This window comes from Mustela nigripes, chromosome 4 (assembly GCF_022355385.1).
Source record: "Mustela nigripes isolate SB6536 chromosome 4, MUSNIG.SB6536, whole genome shotgun sequence".
NCBI lineage: Eukaryota > Metazoa > Chordata > Mammalia > Carnivora > Mustelidae > Mustela > Mustela nigripes.
The window spans coordinates 65,919,238-65,938,500 of record NC_081560.1 but is presented as its reverse complement, the minus strand read 5'-3'; the positions used below and the strand labels follow the sequence as shown (position 1 = coordinate 65,938,500).

General features: G+C 33.0%; 1 protein-coding gene across 4 annotated transcripts in view; it reads left to right on the top strand.

Moving 5' to 3' along the window:
* MIOS (meiosis regulator for oocyte development) overlaps window positions 1-10,279 on the top strand; it is a 37,031-nt gene extending 26,752 nt beyond the window's left edge. For all 4 annotated transcript variants that reach the window (XM_059396801.1, XM_059396798.1, XM_059396799.1 and 1 more), the window contains 4 exons: window positions 601-753; window positions 1,947-2,151; window positions 8,592-8,721; window positions 9,527-10,279. In XM_059396801.1, the coding sequence (XP_059252784.1) occupies window positions 601-753; window positions 1,947-2,151; window positions 8,592-8,721; window positions 9,527-9,623 (585 nt within the window). In that variant the 3' untranslated portion in view covers window positions 9,624-10,279. The remainder of the gene's footprint in view (window positions 1-600; window positions 754-1,946; window positions 2,152-8,591; window positions 8,722-9,526) is intronic.
* Window positions 10,280-19,263: the final 8,984 nt, after the last annotated feature.

Here is a 19,263-nt window from a genome sequence, read left to right as displayed (position 1 = left end):
TTGTTTAATTTCTAAGGTAAAAAATATATGTTTTAATTGAGGGCAAAAGAGAGAATAAACAGGTTTAACTTTCAGATAAATATGTATACAAAAAGAGCATCCCCATTCACAGTACATGCTAGACACAAGAATGAGGTTCAGTATTATTTTAAATGCGATGAAGTAATTTTGGTATGCATTTTTATTAAATAGTAACCAGATTTTATGAATGCAGGGTTTTTAATTTTGGTGACAAAGTATTCACATTACTTTTTGTTGTATTCAAGTAGGAAGGTGAATTGTTTACTCTTGGGTCCTTAATTTAAATAAGGGATAGAGAATTATACTTTCCTGGCCAGGATTAATGATAATATATATAGTACATATTTATGTCATTAGTAGAGGCCAGCTTAAAGAAATTACAGAAGCGTCCATCAATTATTTTATCTTTACCCTCATTTTATCTTTTCACCCTCATTATTTTATCTCTGTCCTCATCAGCTTTTGGCAAAAAGGAAGCCTTTTTCTTCTGTATGACTCATACTTATATGTTACCTGGAATCCTGTGGCTTAGCCAGAAAAATTTTAAACAACTGTGTTAATTCATATTTTCTTTTTTAGGGTTCTCCTTTAGATGTTCTTAAAGATGAAAGAGTTCAGTACTGGATTGAGAATTATAGAAATTTATTAGATGCCTGGAGGTTTTGGCACAAACGAGCTGAGTTTGATATTCATAGGAGTAAGTTGGATCCCAGTTCTAAGCCTTTAGCACAGGTAAGTACGTACATTATTTTGGAGAGAATCAAATTGTAACATATGTTTAAGTAGCTCAAAGAGAAGTGTTTGCAGCATGTTATATTGGGTAAATTTAGAGCTCAATTTAATAAATTATTATTAGCTCATCCTTTTGATTAGGAGTAGCTGTTAATGTCTTTATTTATCCCAGATGTCATTCCATCCTTAACCATCTTGTTTTTTAATCCTGCCACTTCCTAACAATCATCTCAGTGGCTTACACTTGAGTCTGAACTAGAGCAAACAATAGCAGGCCTAGAGGGTCTTCGGCAAACGTAAATCAATCTTAGAGTTCTTTTCTAGTTTATTCCAAGCCCTTTCCAAATCCAAACTATTATATTATCTTATAAATTCCACTTATGTATTAAATTTTTCTGCATTATATAGGTGTAATAAGGCAGGATTTTTGTTCTCTAACTATATGTCTAATTAACTGTGGAAATTGTTTTACTATTTAAAGAACATGAGCTCAGTTATCACATGAAACACGACATGAGATCACTGTATCTAAATTTGGACGTTAAATACCGAGTATATCCTCAATGTGAGCACTGGATGGTGCTGTTTTCTTGTTTTAGAAAGTTGAGGAATTAGTAATTATTTTAAAACAACCCGAGTTTTCATAAAATAGTGTTACATGATAATATTTGTTATTAATCTGTATGTGTTTAAGAGCCCAGGAATTTAATATAAAAGCAAAATGAACATTTTCTATTACTATTATTCTAAAATTCTAGCTATTTGACATTATAGGGTCCTTAACTCCTTTTTGTCTTAGGAAATGAAGGCTTTCTTTATAAGAAAATTTTTTCGAGGAGATGTAATCATTGAACTTTGGATCAGAGCTTACACTGGGTTATTTTGTAATAGTGTGAATTCTAAAGTCTTTGTTATTTCTAAAATGTTGTTATCTAATGTTTCCAAGTTTTTCTACAGATGTCAGTGGTGTTGGAAAGGATATAACTAAACAGAGGTAACAGAGAAGAAGTACTCAATGTCACTGCTAAGTGGGAATCCTAGATGAAAGCTAGTCAAATTTAACAGATAACAAATTATTTTATAATATAAAGTAAACCTTAAAAATTATTTAAGAATAGTTTGTTAGGATCAGACTTTGGATTTTATTTATAAAGTTTGCATTATTCTTACTCTTCCTTTTATTTGTTGTATAGGTGTTTGTGAGTTGCAATTTTTGTGGCAAGTCGATCTCCTACAGCTGTTCAACTGTGCCTCATCAGGGCAGAGGTTTTAGTCAGTATGGTGTCAGTGGGTCACCAACAAAATCTAAAGTCACAAGTTGCCCTGGCTGTCGAAAACCCCTTCCTCGATGCGCACTTTGCCTCATTAATATGGGAACACCTGTTTCTAGCTGTCCCGGTATGACATAATTCTATAATATATTTTCTGAGCTGAAATTGTTCCGACATAACTGATTTAATGTTGTCAATAGAAGACTTACAAGGTTGGGTGTATATTATTTCTAAGAATAAGCCACTCTGCCGGCTCAGAGATTTTGTATTTCCTGGAATTTGTAAAAATCTATACATTGAAAGTAAAGTCTGTATTCATGATATCACAAGTAACCTCACAATGATAGTCCATTTAAAGTTTGTGAAAAGATCTTAAATATGAAGTAATCCTATATTACACTATTTTCTTACCACTTTTTCTAAGAGGAGATCCCTCAGGTTTTGTGTTTAAAAGTTTAAAAGCACCCTCATTTATTAACAAATACCTTGTACGCATAAAGAGCTTTTGGTTCTCAAAGCACTTTCATATTCTCTTTTTTAATCTTCAAAATCTACCTGTGAATATGTACAGAAAGTGTTAGTCTAGAAATCACATCCCTTTACTTCCAAGTTTTGATGCTGCTTTTTGCTATATTTGTCAGTTATGTAGTGAATATACGTATTTTTTTAATGGTTAGAAATATTAGGATTATTGTTTACTGCTTATGGTACATACAGAAAAAAATTCTGAGAACAGTAGATAGTTGAATATAATGTTATCCAGTGGCTAGAAATATTTGAGTTATTTATTTAACTTGAAATGTGGCAGAAATTTTAATTGAAAATATTTGAGAATTTAGCATACTGATATAATCAAGAACTGGATATGGTGTGAGAATGCCTATTGTATTAGTTCTAGCTCTGTGACATTCAGTCTGTAACACTGAGAGTTACTTTAGCACTCAATTATATAAGGTGTTAGAGGGAGATTCTTTTTAATTATGTAATTTTATAATTCTGTTCTGCAGTTGGTTCATATCAATAGTTAGTTTTATTATATTAACATCTGTGAAGGAGGTTTGCTGGTATCATTGGATACCTGAATAATTACACCTGAATATTTGTTATATAATATATATTATACACTATAATATAATACTATATTGTGTATTATATATAATTATATAATTATACCTGAATAATTATTTTTCAAGTTTGATACCCTTTTTTAACAAAGGCAATTTGTAATGTTTTCAAGTTTATTTGTTAGTTCTCATTTAAATTTTAATCAAGAATTTTCATTTGCATTTTATATTTTGCATGTTGATCACTTTTATGGTCCTGATACTAGTAAATAGAAAATAACTTGGAATAAAAATCTGCTACAGGAAAAGAACAAGACAAAATATTGCATAAATAAGTTATATATGTACTGGGATACATAAAAATAGTTGGATTCAAGACATCTTTCAGACCATAAGCCCCAGGAAGCTATAGTGGCCTGAGTGCTATTCTTTTTTTGCTAGATATTAACTTTTCAATCTTTTTTATTTTTGAAATAGGTTAAAAAAAAAAAGAGAAAATCAGTTTTCTAAAATTTGAAGAAAAAGCAAAACATTTCAACCTCTCTGTTATAGAGGCTGTTAATGAATGAATATTCAATACTCAGGTTTATAAAGTGTTAACATTTTTTCGTATTTGCTTCAGAAATTTTATTGAAATTTGCTTCAGTAATAATTTTTTGTGTATATGAATGCTTGTTAAGATAAGACTGAAGTGCTGAGATGAATCAAAGATCCATATGAAGCTTATGTATAAAATGAGCATGGATAAAATAAGAAATGATATGTTTAGTGGTCTGGAATCCCTTAACCTGCCATTCCAAAATCTCTAAAAAGATCTGAAAATCCTATGATCAAAAACAAACAAAAAACCTGTTCAGAATTGACATGAGGCTATTAAGGCCTTTGATTACAGAATGCTGCCTCAGACTTCCCTGGAATTGTCGTATTTGCTCTTTATTTCTCCAAAATCCCAAACATTCTGTATTCTGAAACATGTTTAGCTCCCTGAGGTGAATAAGGATTATTGTATAAAGAAAGTAGCAGGAAATTTGAAAGAGGGAAACATTACTTCTTTTTGAAGGATATCTGGAAAACTTCAGAAAGAAGATGCTGTTTAAGCAGGTCCTTTAAAAAAGTTTGGGAGTGAGGATTTTAGAGAAGCCTTTCTAGGTGTGGACAAGGAATAAAAGGCATGAACTAGGGTAGATACTGGTGAATGTAAGTACAGAGAGTGTATGGGAACTACCAGGTGCATCTGTATGACAAGGGCCTAGGAAAGTAGACTATCAGGAAATAAATTTATTAGGAAAATTAGGGAAACCTGTGTATAATCTTTAAAGGATTGCTGAGCTGACTTAATTGTGAAATATAATAATGTTGAATAACATGAGGATTAGTGACACCAACCTCTGAATAGTCAAAAATCTAGGTATAACTCTTGACTCCTCCAAAAATTTAACTACTAGTAGTTTGCTATTTACTGGAAGCCTTACTAATAACATAAACAGTTGATTAACATGTATTGTATATTTTGTGTATTTAAATACTATATTCTTGTGGTAAAGTAAGCTAGGAAAAATAAAATGTAAAGAAAATATATTTACAGTACCATACTGCAGAAAATCCACACGCAAGCAGATCCACACAGTTCAAACTCGTTTTTCACTGGTTAGCTGTAATAAACGTATTCTTTTTTAATATATAAAATCAGGAGGTTCTGAGTTCCAAAATAAGACAGGACCTAATAGAAATAAAATGCTAGCTTGAAGCAGTTTAAAGCAGGTGATCAAACCCCCCTGATTCTTTGTCTGCAATTAGAGATGTCATCCATCTATCATGGTTCATGATCCAAATGGCCAGGATTTCCATAAGCTTATTTAACTGAGGGTTGCATATTCTGTTGAAAATAATGTTTATAACTATTAATGTTTGTAATTATTTATAAATAATTATAACTATAATGCTTGTTATAAATATTTAGCATTTTAAATCTTTTTTTGTTTGTTCGTTTTTGTTTTTTTAAAGATTTTATTTATTTATTTGAGAGAGAGAGAATGAGAGAGAGCATGAGAGGAGAGAGGTCAGTGGGAAAAGCAATCTCCCTCCTGAGCAGGGAGCTGGATGTGGAACTCGGTCCCAGGACTCCAGGATCATGACCTGAGCCAAAGGCAGTTGCTTAACCAACTGAGCCACCCAACATATTTAGCATTTTATACATTATTTATTCAATAAGTATCTAGCACCTATTGTTCTAAGTGCTAGGAATGTTACAGTGAACAAAACAGACAAAAACCCCTGCCCTTAATGTAAAGGAGTGATGCCTTTTTTAGAGTTAGGTAATGTACTGGTTTCCTTCTTGCTTGTAGAAGTAGTAGTACCAATAATAGTAGTAGTATAGTAGTAGGTACTGGCTACATGAAACCCTAGTTTCCTTCAACTGTTCTATAGCACTTACCTTTGTAATTCAGTATGAATCTTTTAAAAGTTAAAACTATCTAAAATTTAAAAAATGAAAGTTAAAACTATTTAAACTTTTTTGAGTGTAGTTGACACACAATGTTACTTAAGTTTCAGGTGTACATCTTAGTAATTTGACAAGTTGATACACTATGCCTTGTTCACCACAAGTGTAGCTACCATTTGTCCTATTACATCACTATTACAGTACCATTGACTGTATTCCTTGTGCTCTGCCTTTTGTTATTTACTCATTCCGTAATTGGAGGCCTGTACTTCCCTCTCCCCTTCACCCATTTTGCTTAACCCACAACATCTTCCCTCCGGCAACCATCAATCAGTTTGTTCTCTGTATTTATGGGTCTGATCTGCTTTTTGTCTGTTTTTTAAAAATTCCATTTATGAATGGAATTGTATGGTATTTATCCTTTTCAGTCTGACTAATTTCATTTAGCATGATACCCTCTAGGTCCATCCATGTTGTCTCAAATGACACAATCTCATCCTTTTTATGGCTTTGTAATATTACTTGTATATGTATACCACATTTTCCTTATCCATTTGTCTATTGATGAAGACTTAGGTTGCTTCCATGTCGTGGCTATTGTAAATAATGTTGCAATAAACATAGGGGTGCATATACCTTTTTGAGTTAGTGTTTTCATTTTCTCTGAGTAAATACCCAATATTGGAATTACTGAATCATATAGTAATTCTGTTTTTAATTTCTTGAGGAACCTTCATATTGTTTTCCACAGTGGCTGCTCTCTTTGCATTTCCCACACTTCATAAGAGTTCCTTTTTCTCCATATCCTTGCCAACATGTGTTGTTTCTTGTCTTTTTGATTCTACCCATTCTGACAGGGGTCAGGTGATATCTCATTATGGTTTTGACTTGTATTTCCGTGATGATTAGTGATGTATATCTTTTCGTGTGTCTGAGCCATTTGTATGTCTTTAGAAAAACATCTACTCAGATTATCTGTCCATTTTTTAATAGGATTGTGTGTTTTCTTTTGTTGAGTTATGTAAGTTCTTTATATAATATTTTGGTTATTAGCTCCTTATCAGATACATCATTTGCTAAAGCTCTTTGATCTTTAAAAAGCCTTTTTCATGTGGCAGTGAGGTAGATCTTAATACTTTCAGCTTCATCAGAGAAACATAAGGAGTAAACTGTCCTGGATCCAGTCTGTTTTTCGTAAAGTTAGAAGTTACAAAAACAAAGTGAAAATCACTTAATGAGTTCTATACAATATAAAATAGTTCCTTTTTAAAAGGTCTGTATTTTATTTCTGTTTGTTTTCTTCCTCTTCCCTTTCATTGTGAATCATTTTTATGAAGCTTTTAATAAGAATTTCAGTGTATTTACATCTTAACCTCCTATATGTATTACATCTTCCATCATCCATAAATCCTTTACTATCATTAGCAAAAACAGATGGGTATTTAAAAAAAAAACTGTAACACTATCCTTGTAATCTTTAAATTATGACGAGGAATGGTCTAGATAAAATTTTGAATACAGCATCATGTGTTAATAGGCATACATGTGCTTAATTAAACTTAATATTTTACTTACTCATTTTTCTATTCCTGTCCCTAATTACATATGATTTTAAAATATTTAAATTGGTCTGTTTTAGAACAAAAGAAAACATATTAAGATAGCCACAATTAATAGAATGAGCGTTTTTTGAGCACTAAAAGTTATGTAAATATATATGTGAATATACACACATAAAAACATGAATGTGTAATAATACATTTTTCTTTAACCTTTTGGTGAACTGTAATACAGACAGGAATATATATACCAGGTACTATGATAAATCAAACATCAATGAAGCCTCTGTCCTGGTTAAGATAACATTGGCTGTACCAGTGCCTTTGCTCATTATTCCCTGTCTACTAATACCTCTTTCCTCTTTCCCAGAGATTATTACTGCCCTAAATTGTGTGTTATTTGGTTCCTTGATTATGTGTATAGTTCTGTCACATTTTTAGTTTTGTCTGTGTTTTAAGTTTCATATGAATGAATCTTACGGAATATATCCTTTGGCTTACCTTTTTTTGCTCAATGTTGATTTTGGGTTCTTTTACTTTTAATGATGCTGATGAATGTAGTTGTTATTCATTAGTATTTGGTATCCCCCCCTTTTAAAAGATTTTATTTATTTATTTATTTGACAGAGACATGGAGAGAGGGAACACAAGCTGGGGGAGTGGGAGAGGGAGAAGCAGGTTTCCCACTGAGTAGGGAGTCCAATGTAGGACTTGATCCCAGGACCCTGGGATCATGACCTGAGCCAAAGGCAAACGCTTAACGACTGAGTCATCCAGGCACCCCAGTATTTGGTATTCCATTCAGGGCTGTAACACAGTTTTTTCCTCTCTGCTATGGTTTTGGACACTTTGGTTGTTTCCAGATTTTTAATGTTATGAACAATATTGTTGTGAACATTTCTGCATATGAATCCTTTTAGCATGTATAAAATTTTCTTTAGTGGTATGTACCTAGAAGTAAAATTACTAAATAATACTGTTTGCTCATGTTTTCCTTTGGATTTTTATGTCTGTTCAAGGAGAGAGATTGGCCTATAATCTGACTTTTCTCATGTTATCTTTGTCTACTTTTGTTATTCAAGTTATGCCAGCCTTAGTAAGTGCATTGGGGCGTTTTCCCCAATGTTTTTTTTGAAGAAATTTGTATAGATGAAAATTACCTGTTCCTTCAGGGTTTGGTTTGGTAGAACTCCGCTATAAACTGGATGTGGTATTTTCTTTGTGGGAAGATTTTAAACTGATTGTTTTTCCAAGGTTGTTAATTCAGATTGCTTCTTACTGGATTTGATAGCTGAGATTTTTCCATTTTTTATTGACTTAAAAATGTAAGGAAACTCCTGTTATCCAGTAGTTTTTCAAACTAAACTAGATCATGGCATTAACATTGCTATTTCAGTATGATGTGTGATTTGTATTTTGATGTAGTTTTAGAAATACCTTTTAAGAAGCTTTGAATAAAATATTTTGACAGTTAATGAAGATAATTTTCTTTAACCCATAGGAGGATCCAAATCAGATGAAAAAGTAGACTTGAGCAAGGATAAAAAATTAGCTCAATTTAACAACTGGTTCACATGGTGTCACAATTGCAGGCATGGTGGACATGCTGGTCATATGCTTAGTTGGTTCAGGTAATCAGTACATTTCTTCTTTAATAGGCTTGGAGTTGGAGGAGGTAGAGCAGATGGTCTTTTAAACAGTTCATTTGTATATAGCCAAAGAATAAATTTCTATTTTGCTGTCACTTGAGTTCACAAAGGTGGTGTCACCATTTCTGTCATTAAATATCCAATGTATTCTTAAAGTATAAAATTAATACTTATATAGAAGAAATAGTTTAAATATTATGTATGGGCTAAATGTTTGAATAGCATTATTTGGAGAGAGGATATGTTTATAGTTTTGTTTTTTTACAACTAGCCTAATATCCTATCATAGTATGTAATTGAAATTAAAAATTAAATGATGGCGAATACTTACCAAACAACTGTATCAGTTATCATCTAAATAAACTTCTTGTATAGTAAGTAAGCACTTCATGCAATAGAGACTCAAGCCATATTTAGTTCTGTTTTAAGTAGTGCTGGTGGTCCTTTACTCCTCGTGCTATAACTTTTTATGCCCAGTTTGTCATGTTCATTTTAATTAAAACTTCAAGCACATCCCTGTCACTTTCCTAGCTGTAGATCAGGTATCTTGTCATGTATTTAAAAGGTAAAGCTATTTATTTTTCAGTAACTTTCTCCCCAATTCAGTTTGTCAGTCATTTTTTATTTAATTCTTCTCATGCTTTTTGTCTTTGGGTTTTAATTCCTGTATTTTTTTCAAATACCATTTTGAACATTGCATTCTGCATAGAGATAGGTATATAGGTAAATGTATGTATGTATCTGCTTAATTTAGATTTTTAACTGTTACTTGACCTATTTTTTTTAGGGACCATGCAGAGTGTCCCGTTTCTGCATGCACTTGTAAATGTATGCAGTTGGATACGACAGGAAATCTGGTACCTGCAGAGACTGTCCAGCCATAAAATGTTATCATCTAAAGAGAAACCTTCAAGTGTGGAGCTTTCTAATAGATGTCCTTCATAGCTCAAAAACGTACCTCAGAGCAAGTCACTCATGACTTTCCTGTAATGGGAAAATAAATCATTCTATCAAATCAGCAATTTGATGTTTGAGTGATTTTGATGTGCTTCACAGAGACAAATGCTGCTGAAGTGAACATCAGCGTGTGGGCATGAATTCTGTTCAGTAGGTTGAAAAGTTCATTTTGGAAGAGTTTTATAGGGCTTGTTGAAATTATGAACACTATGCAAGCAGAGTTTCTGGAATAACCAAGAACAGACTTTGAACCTGTATCTTCTAAGCTGAAATTGGCTATCTTTTCAGTAAAATCTGTATGCCTTTTAAAGTAGAATGAAATGACCAGTTTTTTACCTTTAGAACTGGAGAACCTCTACCCCACACTGGAATAAATTTCATCAAGGTATGGTTGGTATATATTTCTTAAGGAGTCTTTTCCTTCATACACTTTCATTTCAAGATGAGAAATCTTTTGGCACAGATCACTATTGTCTTCCTAAGAAAAGCCAAAATTGAGAATGTATCTTAATACTTCTTCTATTCTGAGGAGAAAGCTATGTATCATTTCAGGGGAACATGTTATAAAATTTTCAGTTTTTCAGCCTTTTGTTTTCCAGTGTCTTCATTTGTCTTCAAACCTTTCTTTCCCCTTTAATTCATCATTTTACACTCATCATCTCAGAGCATCTTCCTGAACACAAAGCCTATGCAAGATTATAGGGGACTAACCATTCAGCTGAACCTGCATCAGTGTGTTCTACTCTCAGATTCCCTCATAGTATGGAATACTCTGTTTTCGAAGGTAACCTGGGAGCTGTTGGGGAGAACAGGGTCACATTGGAGACAGTTATGCTTTAAATGTAAGTTTCTAAAAGTAAGTATATTTGGGCCAATTCAGGAACTTTGTTTAAAAATTTTATTCTTTTCCCTTTTCACAGCTAAGTAGGAGAGAAATACAAAGGATTCGTGGCATGCTTCTCTGTTAACTGACATATATAGAGTATTGAACTGAATTTCATAGTTGAAGTTGTGTTTATAGATAAAATAAAAGGAAGCATAAAAATTATTGTATAGATTTTGGAGAAAGTAATATCTTAAGCTTAATAATTTTAAGAGCTTTCGTGTTAGCAGTTTTACTCGGTAGAATATCAATTACATTAGTTTGAGGTGTGACCTAAATACAAAAGTGGATTCAATTTATTTTTACTTTAAGATCTGATGCGAAAAGCACTTTTCAGGGGAAACATTGTGTATTTGTCTATTGCATATCTACTGTAAACATCTCACCTAGATGGCAGTCTTCTTTTAAGTTGAAAGAATTTGGAATAGTTAGAATTTTTTTTTTTTAACAAATATTGCTATAAAGGGGACTTTTTTCCAGTTTTCTTTTAAGTGAATCTTCCTGACTTCATTTTACTAAAATAGAACCTTTGTCTTTACCTTTAAAATTGCTTCAGTTAAAGTGTTCCTTTCAAATTTTCTAGGTCCTCAATATGAAAACTCAGCTTTAAGTGATATCAGACTATCATAATACATTCTCATTTCTCCTTAGCTGAAGTTTGATAAAATTATTGAATTTATATTTATAATAGGGTTATATCTAAAATATTTATAATTTGGGAAATAATAAAAACAAAGTCTAGAATGTAATTTGCTTGTTTGTATTCATAAAGGGTGACATTTTTAAGATTGTTTATGCCTATGTGTTAGCTTCCTGATATTTTCTCTGAAGCCCAAATAGTCGTATAAGATGTCTGTTTTATTTGTTTCACATTTCAGTGTATGTGGACCATGAAAATAGATTCAAATTATTTTTCCATTTTTATTACTAGTCTGATATTTGGGATTATAAACTCAAGATATTTTACCTAAACATGTTCAACAGAAGTGTTTGATAAAAGTGTTTTTATTATTTTTTTAAAAATTGAATAAATTTGGGTTGCAGTCACATGTCTGATTTAAAAATTATCTTTGACTCCTCGACAAATTATCCAGTAAAATAATATTAGTACTTATTTTGATGACAAATTTGACATCTAAGTAACATTTTTAAGGCTCTTTTTCAGTTTAATATGCTTTCCAGAATGGTTATTCTTTAAAATGGTATATTTTAAAAGTAATTTTCCATTGTCAGTGGTACTAGAGTTAGAAGGGATAAAGTTCTGAATGTAATTATATGGCCACATTTAGTTTCAGCTACTCATTTGACTGCAAATATTAGAAGTATGGGCTTTGAAATTTAAATTGTAATCTTAGCCCCAGTACAGTGGCCAAGTAATCTGACCTTTGTGGGCTTCAGTTTCCTCATATGTTAAAAAGTATAGAAATAAATCTCAGAGGTGGTAAGAAATGTTAAGTGCTGAAATGAACAGGAAGTACTATATCCCTATCACATAATAAGTAATGTAGTGGCTATTAATTGTTGCCTTAATCTTTATTGGTGCTTATCTGTCACTACTTTCTAATTGAATATGTTATAATTTAAACAAAGGATTTACATTTGTCCAACGAGTGAAAATTTCCCAAGAGCTTATTTTCCAAAATTTGGATAAATTACGGGGTTTTTTTGTTTTGTTTTGTTTTGTTTTTGAGGTAGGACTTAACTACCTTGTTTATCCTAATTTTAGAATAATACTTACTTTTTGCTTTATGCTGAAATCCTCCAAACAACCATCTAGGAGTTTGATGTGATAGAGGAGTGAACACAAGGATTAAAATTAAATTTTCAGCGCATCTGGACAGGTGTATAGTAACTCTTGAAAACTTGAGGTTTTTGTATCCATACTCAGCTCTTAAATCCAGGTCATTACTTTTCTAGGAGAACATATCCAACATTATTGCTATGTAATCCTTTTTTAAAATTTCATTACACTCGATGTTCATTTCAGTTAAAATGTTGGAGTGGTAGTAGTAATAATAGAAAGGAAGCATCCTGTGAGTTTTTTCTCCCTTGGCATAGCTGTAAGTAAAACAACTTGGACACAAATTAGTTCTACATGTCAAACATCGCTCAGAGGCATCATGGAGTTGGGAGAGACATGTTAGTTTTAGTTCAGCGTCCTCACGTGAAGTGCTTGTGATCCACCTGGCTGTAGCAGAGATGGGGCTTCCTGGGCAGCTGATCTGTCTACCCCTCTAACTTCTCCCATCACATCACCTGCTTGTTCTCTTGCCTGAAAATTTTGTAGATCTTTTGGCTGATTATAAAAAGCAGCACATTACAAAAATATTAGTTTCTGTAAAATGTAAATTTTTCCAGGTATTGGAGAGAAAGAAAGCCTCCCAAAAGTTCCTAAAAGCTAATGTAACCCAAATACCAAATAACATGGATTGCCAGAACAAAGAATTGATTTCACTTGGGAATATACCTGGTAAATTCATAAGTAAAATGAATATCAAGCCCAACAGTGTTTTAATAATAGTTACTGTTGGGGGCACCTGGGTGGCTCAGTGGGTTAAAGCCTCTGCCTTTGGCTCAGGTGGTGATCCCAGGGTCCTGGGATCAAGCCCCACATTGGGCTCTCTGCTCAGTGGGGAGCCTGCTTCCTCTTCTCTCTCTGCCTGCCTCTCCGTCTACTTGTGATCTCCATCTGTCAAATGAATAAATAAAATCTTTAAAAAATATATAATAGTTACTGTTGGTGCTTATTATGTGCCAAGTACCATGCACAGTATCCCATTTGATCCCCACAGTAGCCCTGTGGGGCAGGTATACCATTCCCATTCCCATTCTGTACATGAGGCAGTCGTGGTGTAGGGACATGACATGCTCACTCACTAGGTTACATAGCTAGCCAATACCAGAAGAAAGATTGAGCTACCAGTCATCTGACTTTCCAGTCTGTACTTTTAATTACTGTTTTATACTTAAGTGTACTAGTTTATGGGCTGTATGTTAGAAAATCCACTATGACAAAGAAAGATTTACTATATTTAGTACTAATACATCAAAAGAGAAACACTATGTTAATAGCTCACTGGATGTAAATGGCGTTTGAATTTGTTTTTTAGATTCAATTACTATGCAAAGGAAGTGTCTTTCCTCCATCATCTGGCTCCTATTTCACTATCACTCTCAAACAGTTGGCATGGTGCCTAGTGGAGAAAGAGTAAAATCCTTCTTATTTATGGGCAAGAATAAAACAATGATCCTTTGTTAGCACTGGTTTTGCACACAGCAGTGCAGAAGAGGAAAGCAGGAAACACACCTTGCTGCTTTTCCAAGTCCTTAAAGTTTCATGTGACAAAAATGCCATCAACAATTAAAGGCAGATAAACCGATGACCTACAACATGCATGACAAATACCCTTAACTCACAAAGAGCATTCTCAAATCCATAAAGAAGAGTCACAACCAATAGATAATATTGATCAGGAATTGTAGAAAGAAAATAAATTAAAATGGCCAATTAGAATAAATGTGAAATCAGTAATTAATGCTGATTAAAACAATAGGATACCGTTCACCTGCCTACATAGATTAAAAAGAATAATATGCATTTTCCTGGATGTTGGAAAGAAACTTGCTGAGATAACGACTTGTAAAAGTATATATCAGTACAGGAGTCCTTGAGGACTTGGGAGCAATACGTATCAAAACCCTTAAAAAGGTTCAGACCCTTTGACACAGTATATTGGGAGTATTTTCTGAGAGACAGATGGGTGCACAAAAATGCAGGTTTCTAGGAAGTGATTCATCATAGCATTGTTTATAATGAAAACTTGGAAACCTAAATACTAGTAAATAAGAGTAAAGAAATGGTTATTTCCAGTGGAATACTAACAAACTTCAAAAAAGTATAGATATTTTTATTGACAAAGGAAGATTCATGATATACTAATGAATGGAGGAAAAAGCAGGTTATGTATAGCATATAAACATATTTGCATGGAACACTGGAATATTTACAGATATTTTAACAGTGATCATCACTCAAGAGTGAGATTTTAAGTGACACTTACCTGTATCCCCTAGTTTTTCTGTAATAATGATAAATGTACAAATAAATGGATGTGCATATCACACATTACTGACTTTTATAAAAGTTACCCATAATGTGGTATCTTGTTATGATAATGAACAATCAAATGTTGGGAATTATTCTGTGAGATAAAGAAACTTGCTACAAGATATTAGGAAAATTAGTACTGAAATCTAGTTGGAAAGCATTTTTCTAGACTTCCTATTTTATAGTAATTATTTAGGAATAATAAGATGGGGACATTTCTCTTAAAATCTCTCTCATAATATTTGAAAATAGTGCATTTTGTCCTCCGTTTAACACATTGGGAAATAGACCCATAAAATAATTCTGATTTTCCTGAGGTAGTGATACATAATTAATAACTATTTCAGTATTTTCCCTCCTAGATCTTTCTCAGGAGATTTCCTAGCTCCTTTGTTTTGGCTCTGGGCCTGTGGCAGGAAACCTATCCTCTATGTTTAGAACTTAGTTGGTTATTGTCCAATTCAGTGTAGAGTAAGTTTTACTCATTTCCAGTAATTTTACAAATAACCTATATTTAAGTGATAATTCTGAACCACTTGCTTGTCCATGCTTCTAACCAGCAAGAATTTGTGTGCCTCAGTGTACCAGACACTGTCAAAGGTTATGATTTCAAAGGATTGATGAACACCATAAGTTGCCTTGGAGGAGCTGTATGTCTAATGAAAGAGATAGACATAGACATAGTTTTCAACAGCTGCAAATCTATTCAGGTTAATATTTATCATTGCTGGAAACTATCGTTTAATATCTCTTTCTACAAGACAAAAAAAAAGAGGCTTACTTAGTTTTCCAATTTTGGACTTTCAAAAACTATTGTCTAGTTAGAAATAATTTAATGAATTAGAGTTTATATAGCATTTTTTTAAAATGTAATTTTCTTACTGATCTGTTAATAGTCCAAAGTTTGAAATGCCTCCTAAAAACATAACTTTAGGATTAAAGTTATAAACAGGAATAAAACAAGGATATTGTAACTGCTGGTTCCACACGTAGAAAGGAAACACACCTTGCATCTTTTCTAAATTCTTACAGTTTGATAATGTGTGTAATTTTATGATGTGTCAGAGGTAATAACAACAATAATGGTAATTCAGTACAATTTATGAAGAGCACGTGGCCTTGACATAATTTCATAACTGGAAATTCAGATGTAGGAATCTAACTAGTTGGGCTCTTAAAATACGAAGTCATAAAGACAGGACAGTCTGGAGCATTTGAAGAAATTAATGTCTCAGAAACTTGAAAAGACATTTGTGTAAGAACTCAAGAACTCTGTTGGTCTTACATCTTTTTATTTGGATGTACATCTTTTTATTTCATTTACATATACAAACATAGGTGTGAGGTGGGGATGTGCATGGGTGTATATGCAAGAAAGTCTGGAGTTGGAAATAGCAAATGTCAAAAACCATGGTTATTCAGATTATATCACATTGCAGCCACATATTTTGCAGATGACAGTTTAAGAAGTTGCAAGTGTCAAATGTGAAACTCTCCTTTTTAGTATTGTCCTTTTTAGCAGCAAGTAATTTGATAACTATCTCATAGTAAAAATTTGAATGGTACAAAGTTCTTGTACTACGTATATTATTTTCTCTATCAGTTTGGAAATTTGTTTTATTTATTAAGCAGCTACATTTAATATTTGTTAGCTAAACTAGGGGTATGTATCTTTATGATAAATATATGTTCCCCAAATAGATGAAGATGAGTAATTAATGGAGCAAAACATTCAGCAACCTGATAGATGTGAGAAAAGTGTCTCTTTTAAATGTAATACATTTTTGCATCTTAAATCTTATCTTTCGCTCCCAGTCTTCAAAAATGGAATGTAGGGTCAGTTGGGACTCTTCAAACAAATTACCATTTTTTTTTTTTAAGATGGATAGAGTTCTGAAATATGTAAAATTCCTCTTGGAAAAGTGAGCATGACTCTCTCAGCAAATGCTAAGATACTGCTGGCTTCCAGAAAAGAATACTGCTCCAAGCTGGAAACATTATTTTCCCCTGGAAGGATTAGACAAATTGAAGACAAATAAGCTGGGGCAGATTCTTGAGGTCATTCAGTAGGACAATTCTTTTGGTAACATTGTTCACCTAACTTAGTAAACAAATACTTTTTTATGTCTAGTTTATTGAATCCTGTTATCTCTGTCTTCAGAAGCATATCAGTTATAGAATATGTTCCTTCTGGGGAGCTGAGAAATTAAAATCATGTATCATCCTTGCTGATAAAAAATATGCTATGGGAAAAAAAAAATAGCCAAAAAGTTACTCAATAACTCTTGGTTTGCCTCTTGTGCTTATCTATTCTTTTAGAGTTCATTCCCGATGTGTGGAATTCTGCAGATTTCTAAATAATTTTTCAAATATCTCATGCTAGATTTTGAGTGGTATATATTTTCTGAAGCAGAGACATCTGAGCAGAATGAAAATGAATTCTCATAGAAAAAAATTGCCAAGCATATGTGACGGAACTGTAGGGGAAAAGAGCATAACTTTAATCTTCAAAGAAGCTTAAAAATAGCTCCACTGTTATTATGCATGAGGCCTGACAATTGACATTTCTCATTTTGGCAGCATTCACCCACAGCCCCGTATCAGCAACTGAACACATTCATCTCTGGGATAAATGATTAATGAGCTGCCTATCATTTCAACTTCTTTTGTACCAAGTGGCAGAAGCTTCAGTTGATCATATTGCAGCTATCAGCATCATTATTGAAATTGATTCTGCCACTAGAAGGTTGTGCTTGGACAATCGATTAGCATTTAGATAAAGGAATTAAGTTATGGCATTAAAAATAACACAAAATCATCCCATCTGAGCCTTTCTGTCACACCTGGTAAGGTTATTTTCTTTTGTTTTGCTTTGCTTATCCACCAGCATCATAGAATCTTAGATTGAGGAAGGAAACATGGTAGGCATCAAAATTCGGTTGTTCTTATTTTAAGTGGAACCCGCTAAGATTTCCAAACTTCTGATTCTCTTTATTAATCACTGTCACATTGTATGAAATGTAAACGAAATTGTGCAACTTGTCCGCAATGATGAGCAATGAAGCTGCCAAATTACTGACTTTACAGAAAAAGTAAAAGGGTAGAGTTAGACAATTTTGAAAGGCCAGAATTAATCAGAAAGGAGAGAAGTTGGAGGATCTAGATTGACAAATGATACTCAGTTACAGTGAAATGAAACTTGCTTTTCAGCAAGCAGATGTGAGAAGAAGGAGGAAGAATATCATTTAAATGTCTTGGTGATGTGGGCTGCACTTTTTAAAACAGATGGCAGCCAGTGAGGGTCTGCACAGGCCTTCAGAAAACTGTACTTTGGGTAAAGTGATACACCCAAAGAAAAAGAGCTTGAACCTGGACCTTCTTTTTTAGCATTTTGCTCTTGGGATTCCTTTCAAGTGGTCTCACTATCACTGAACTTAAACTCCCTCTCCATCTACATTTGTCTTCTAGCCTATGACACTCTTCTGTGAATTCTCCATATATTTTCCCATTGTTTCCTTTCTCTGCTTTCTTCTGAATTTTGTAAGAGCAACTGTTTAGTCTACCTCTAAATTAAGACAACTGTCTGAACTACATTAAATTGGTTTCCCAGTAAAAGTACTTGTATACAGAGAAGCAGCCATCACAGCTTTTTCTCAGTCCAGCTCCTTCTGCCCTACACTTGGTTAAACTTCTTTCTAGATTGTAGTGTGTTGGTGATGGTATTGTGAGTTTTCATTTTTTTGGTTTGTATATATTTTAAAAAGCTAGAAAAGGTTGCTTTGAGGACTGCTAAGTAGTGGACATTTTTATCCAAAAATGATTAATGTAGATAACTGAGACTGTATTTGTTTTTTGTTATTCAAGTATAGTTAATATATAGTGTTACATATTAGTTTGTGAGGTGTGCAATATAGTGATAGAAGAATTCTGTACATTTCTCAGTTCTCATCAAGATTAGTGTACTCTATATCCTTTATTTCTCTCATTCCCCCATCCACTTCCTCTCTGCAACTACCAGTTTGTTCTCCGTATTTATTTATTTTAATTTTGTCTCTTCTTTTCTTTTTTTTGTCTTAGATTGCACATATGAGTGAAATTGTATCCTATTTGTCTTTCTCTGCCTGACTTACTTCACTTATTTCACTTTTATTAGTAAAAATAATACCAAGTATGGGGCGCCTGGGTGGCTCAGTGGGTTAAAGCCTCTGCCTTCAGCTCAGGTCATGATCCCAGGGTCCTGGGATCGAGCCCCACATCGGGCTCTGCCTGCTTGTGATCTCTGTCTGTCAAATAAATAAATAAAATCTTAAAAAAATAATAATACCAACTAAGTTCATCTGTGTTACTACAAATGCAAGATTTCATTTTTTAAGACTAATATTCCATCACATACATATATAATATGTATTATTTATATATATTATAAAATATTCCATTTCACATACACATGTGTGTGTATATGTATATACACATATATATCATATATATATCACCTCTTCTTCATCTACTCATCTGTCAGTAAATACTTGGACTGTTTGTCTATCTTTGCTATTGTAAATAATGCTGCAGTAAACAT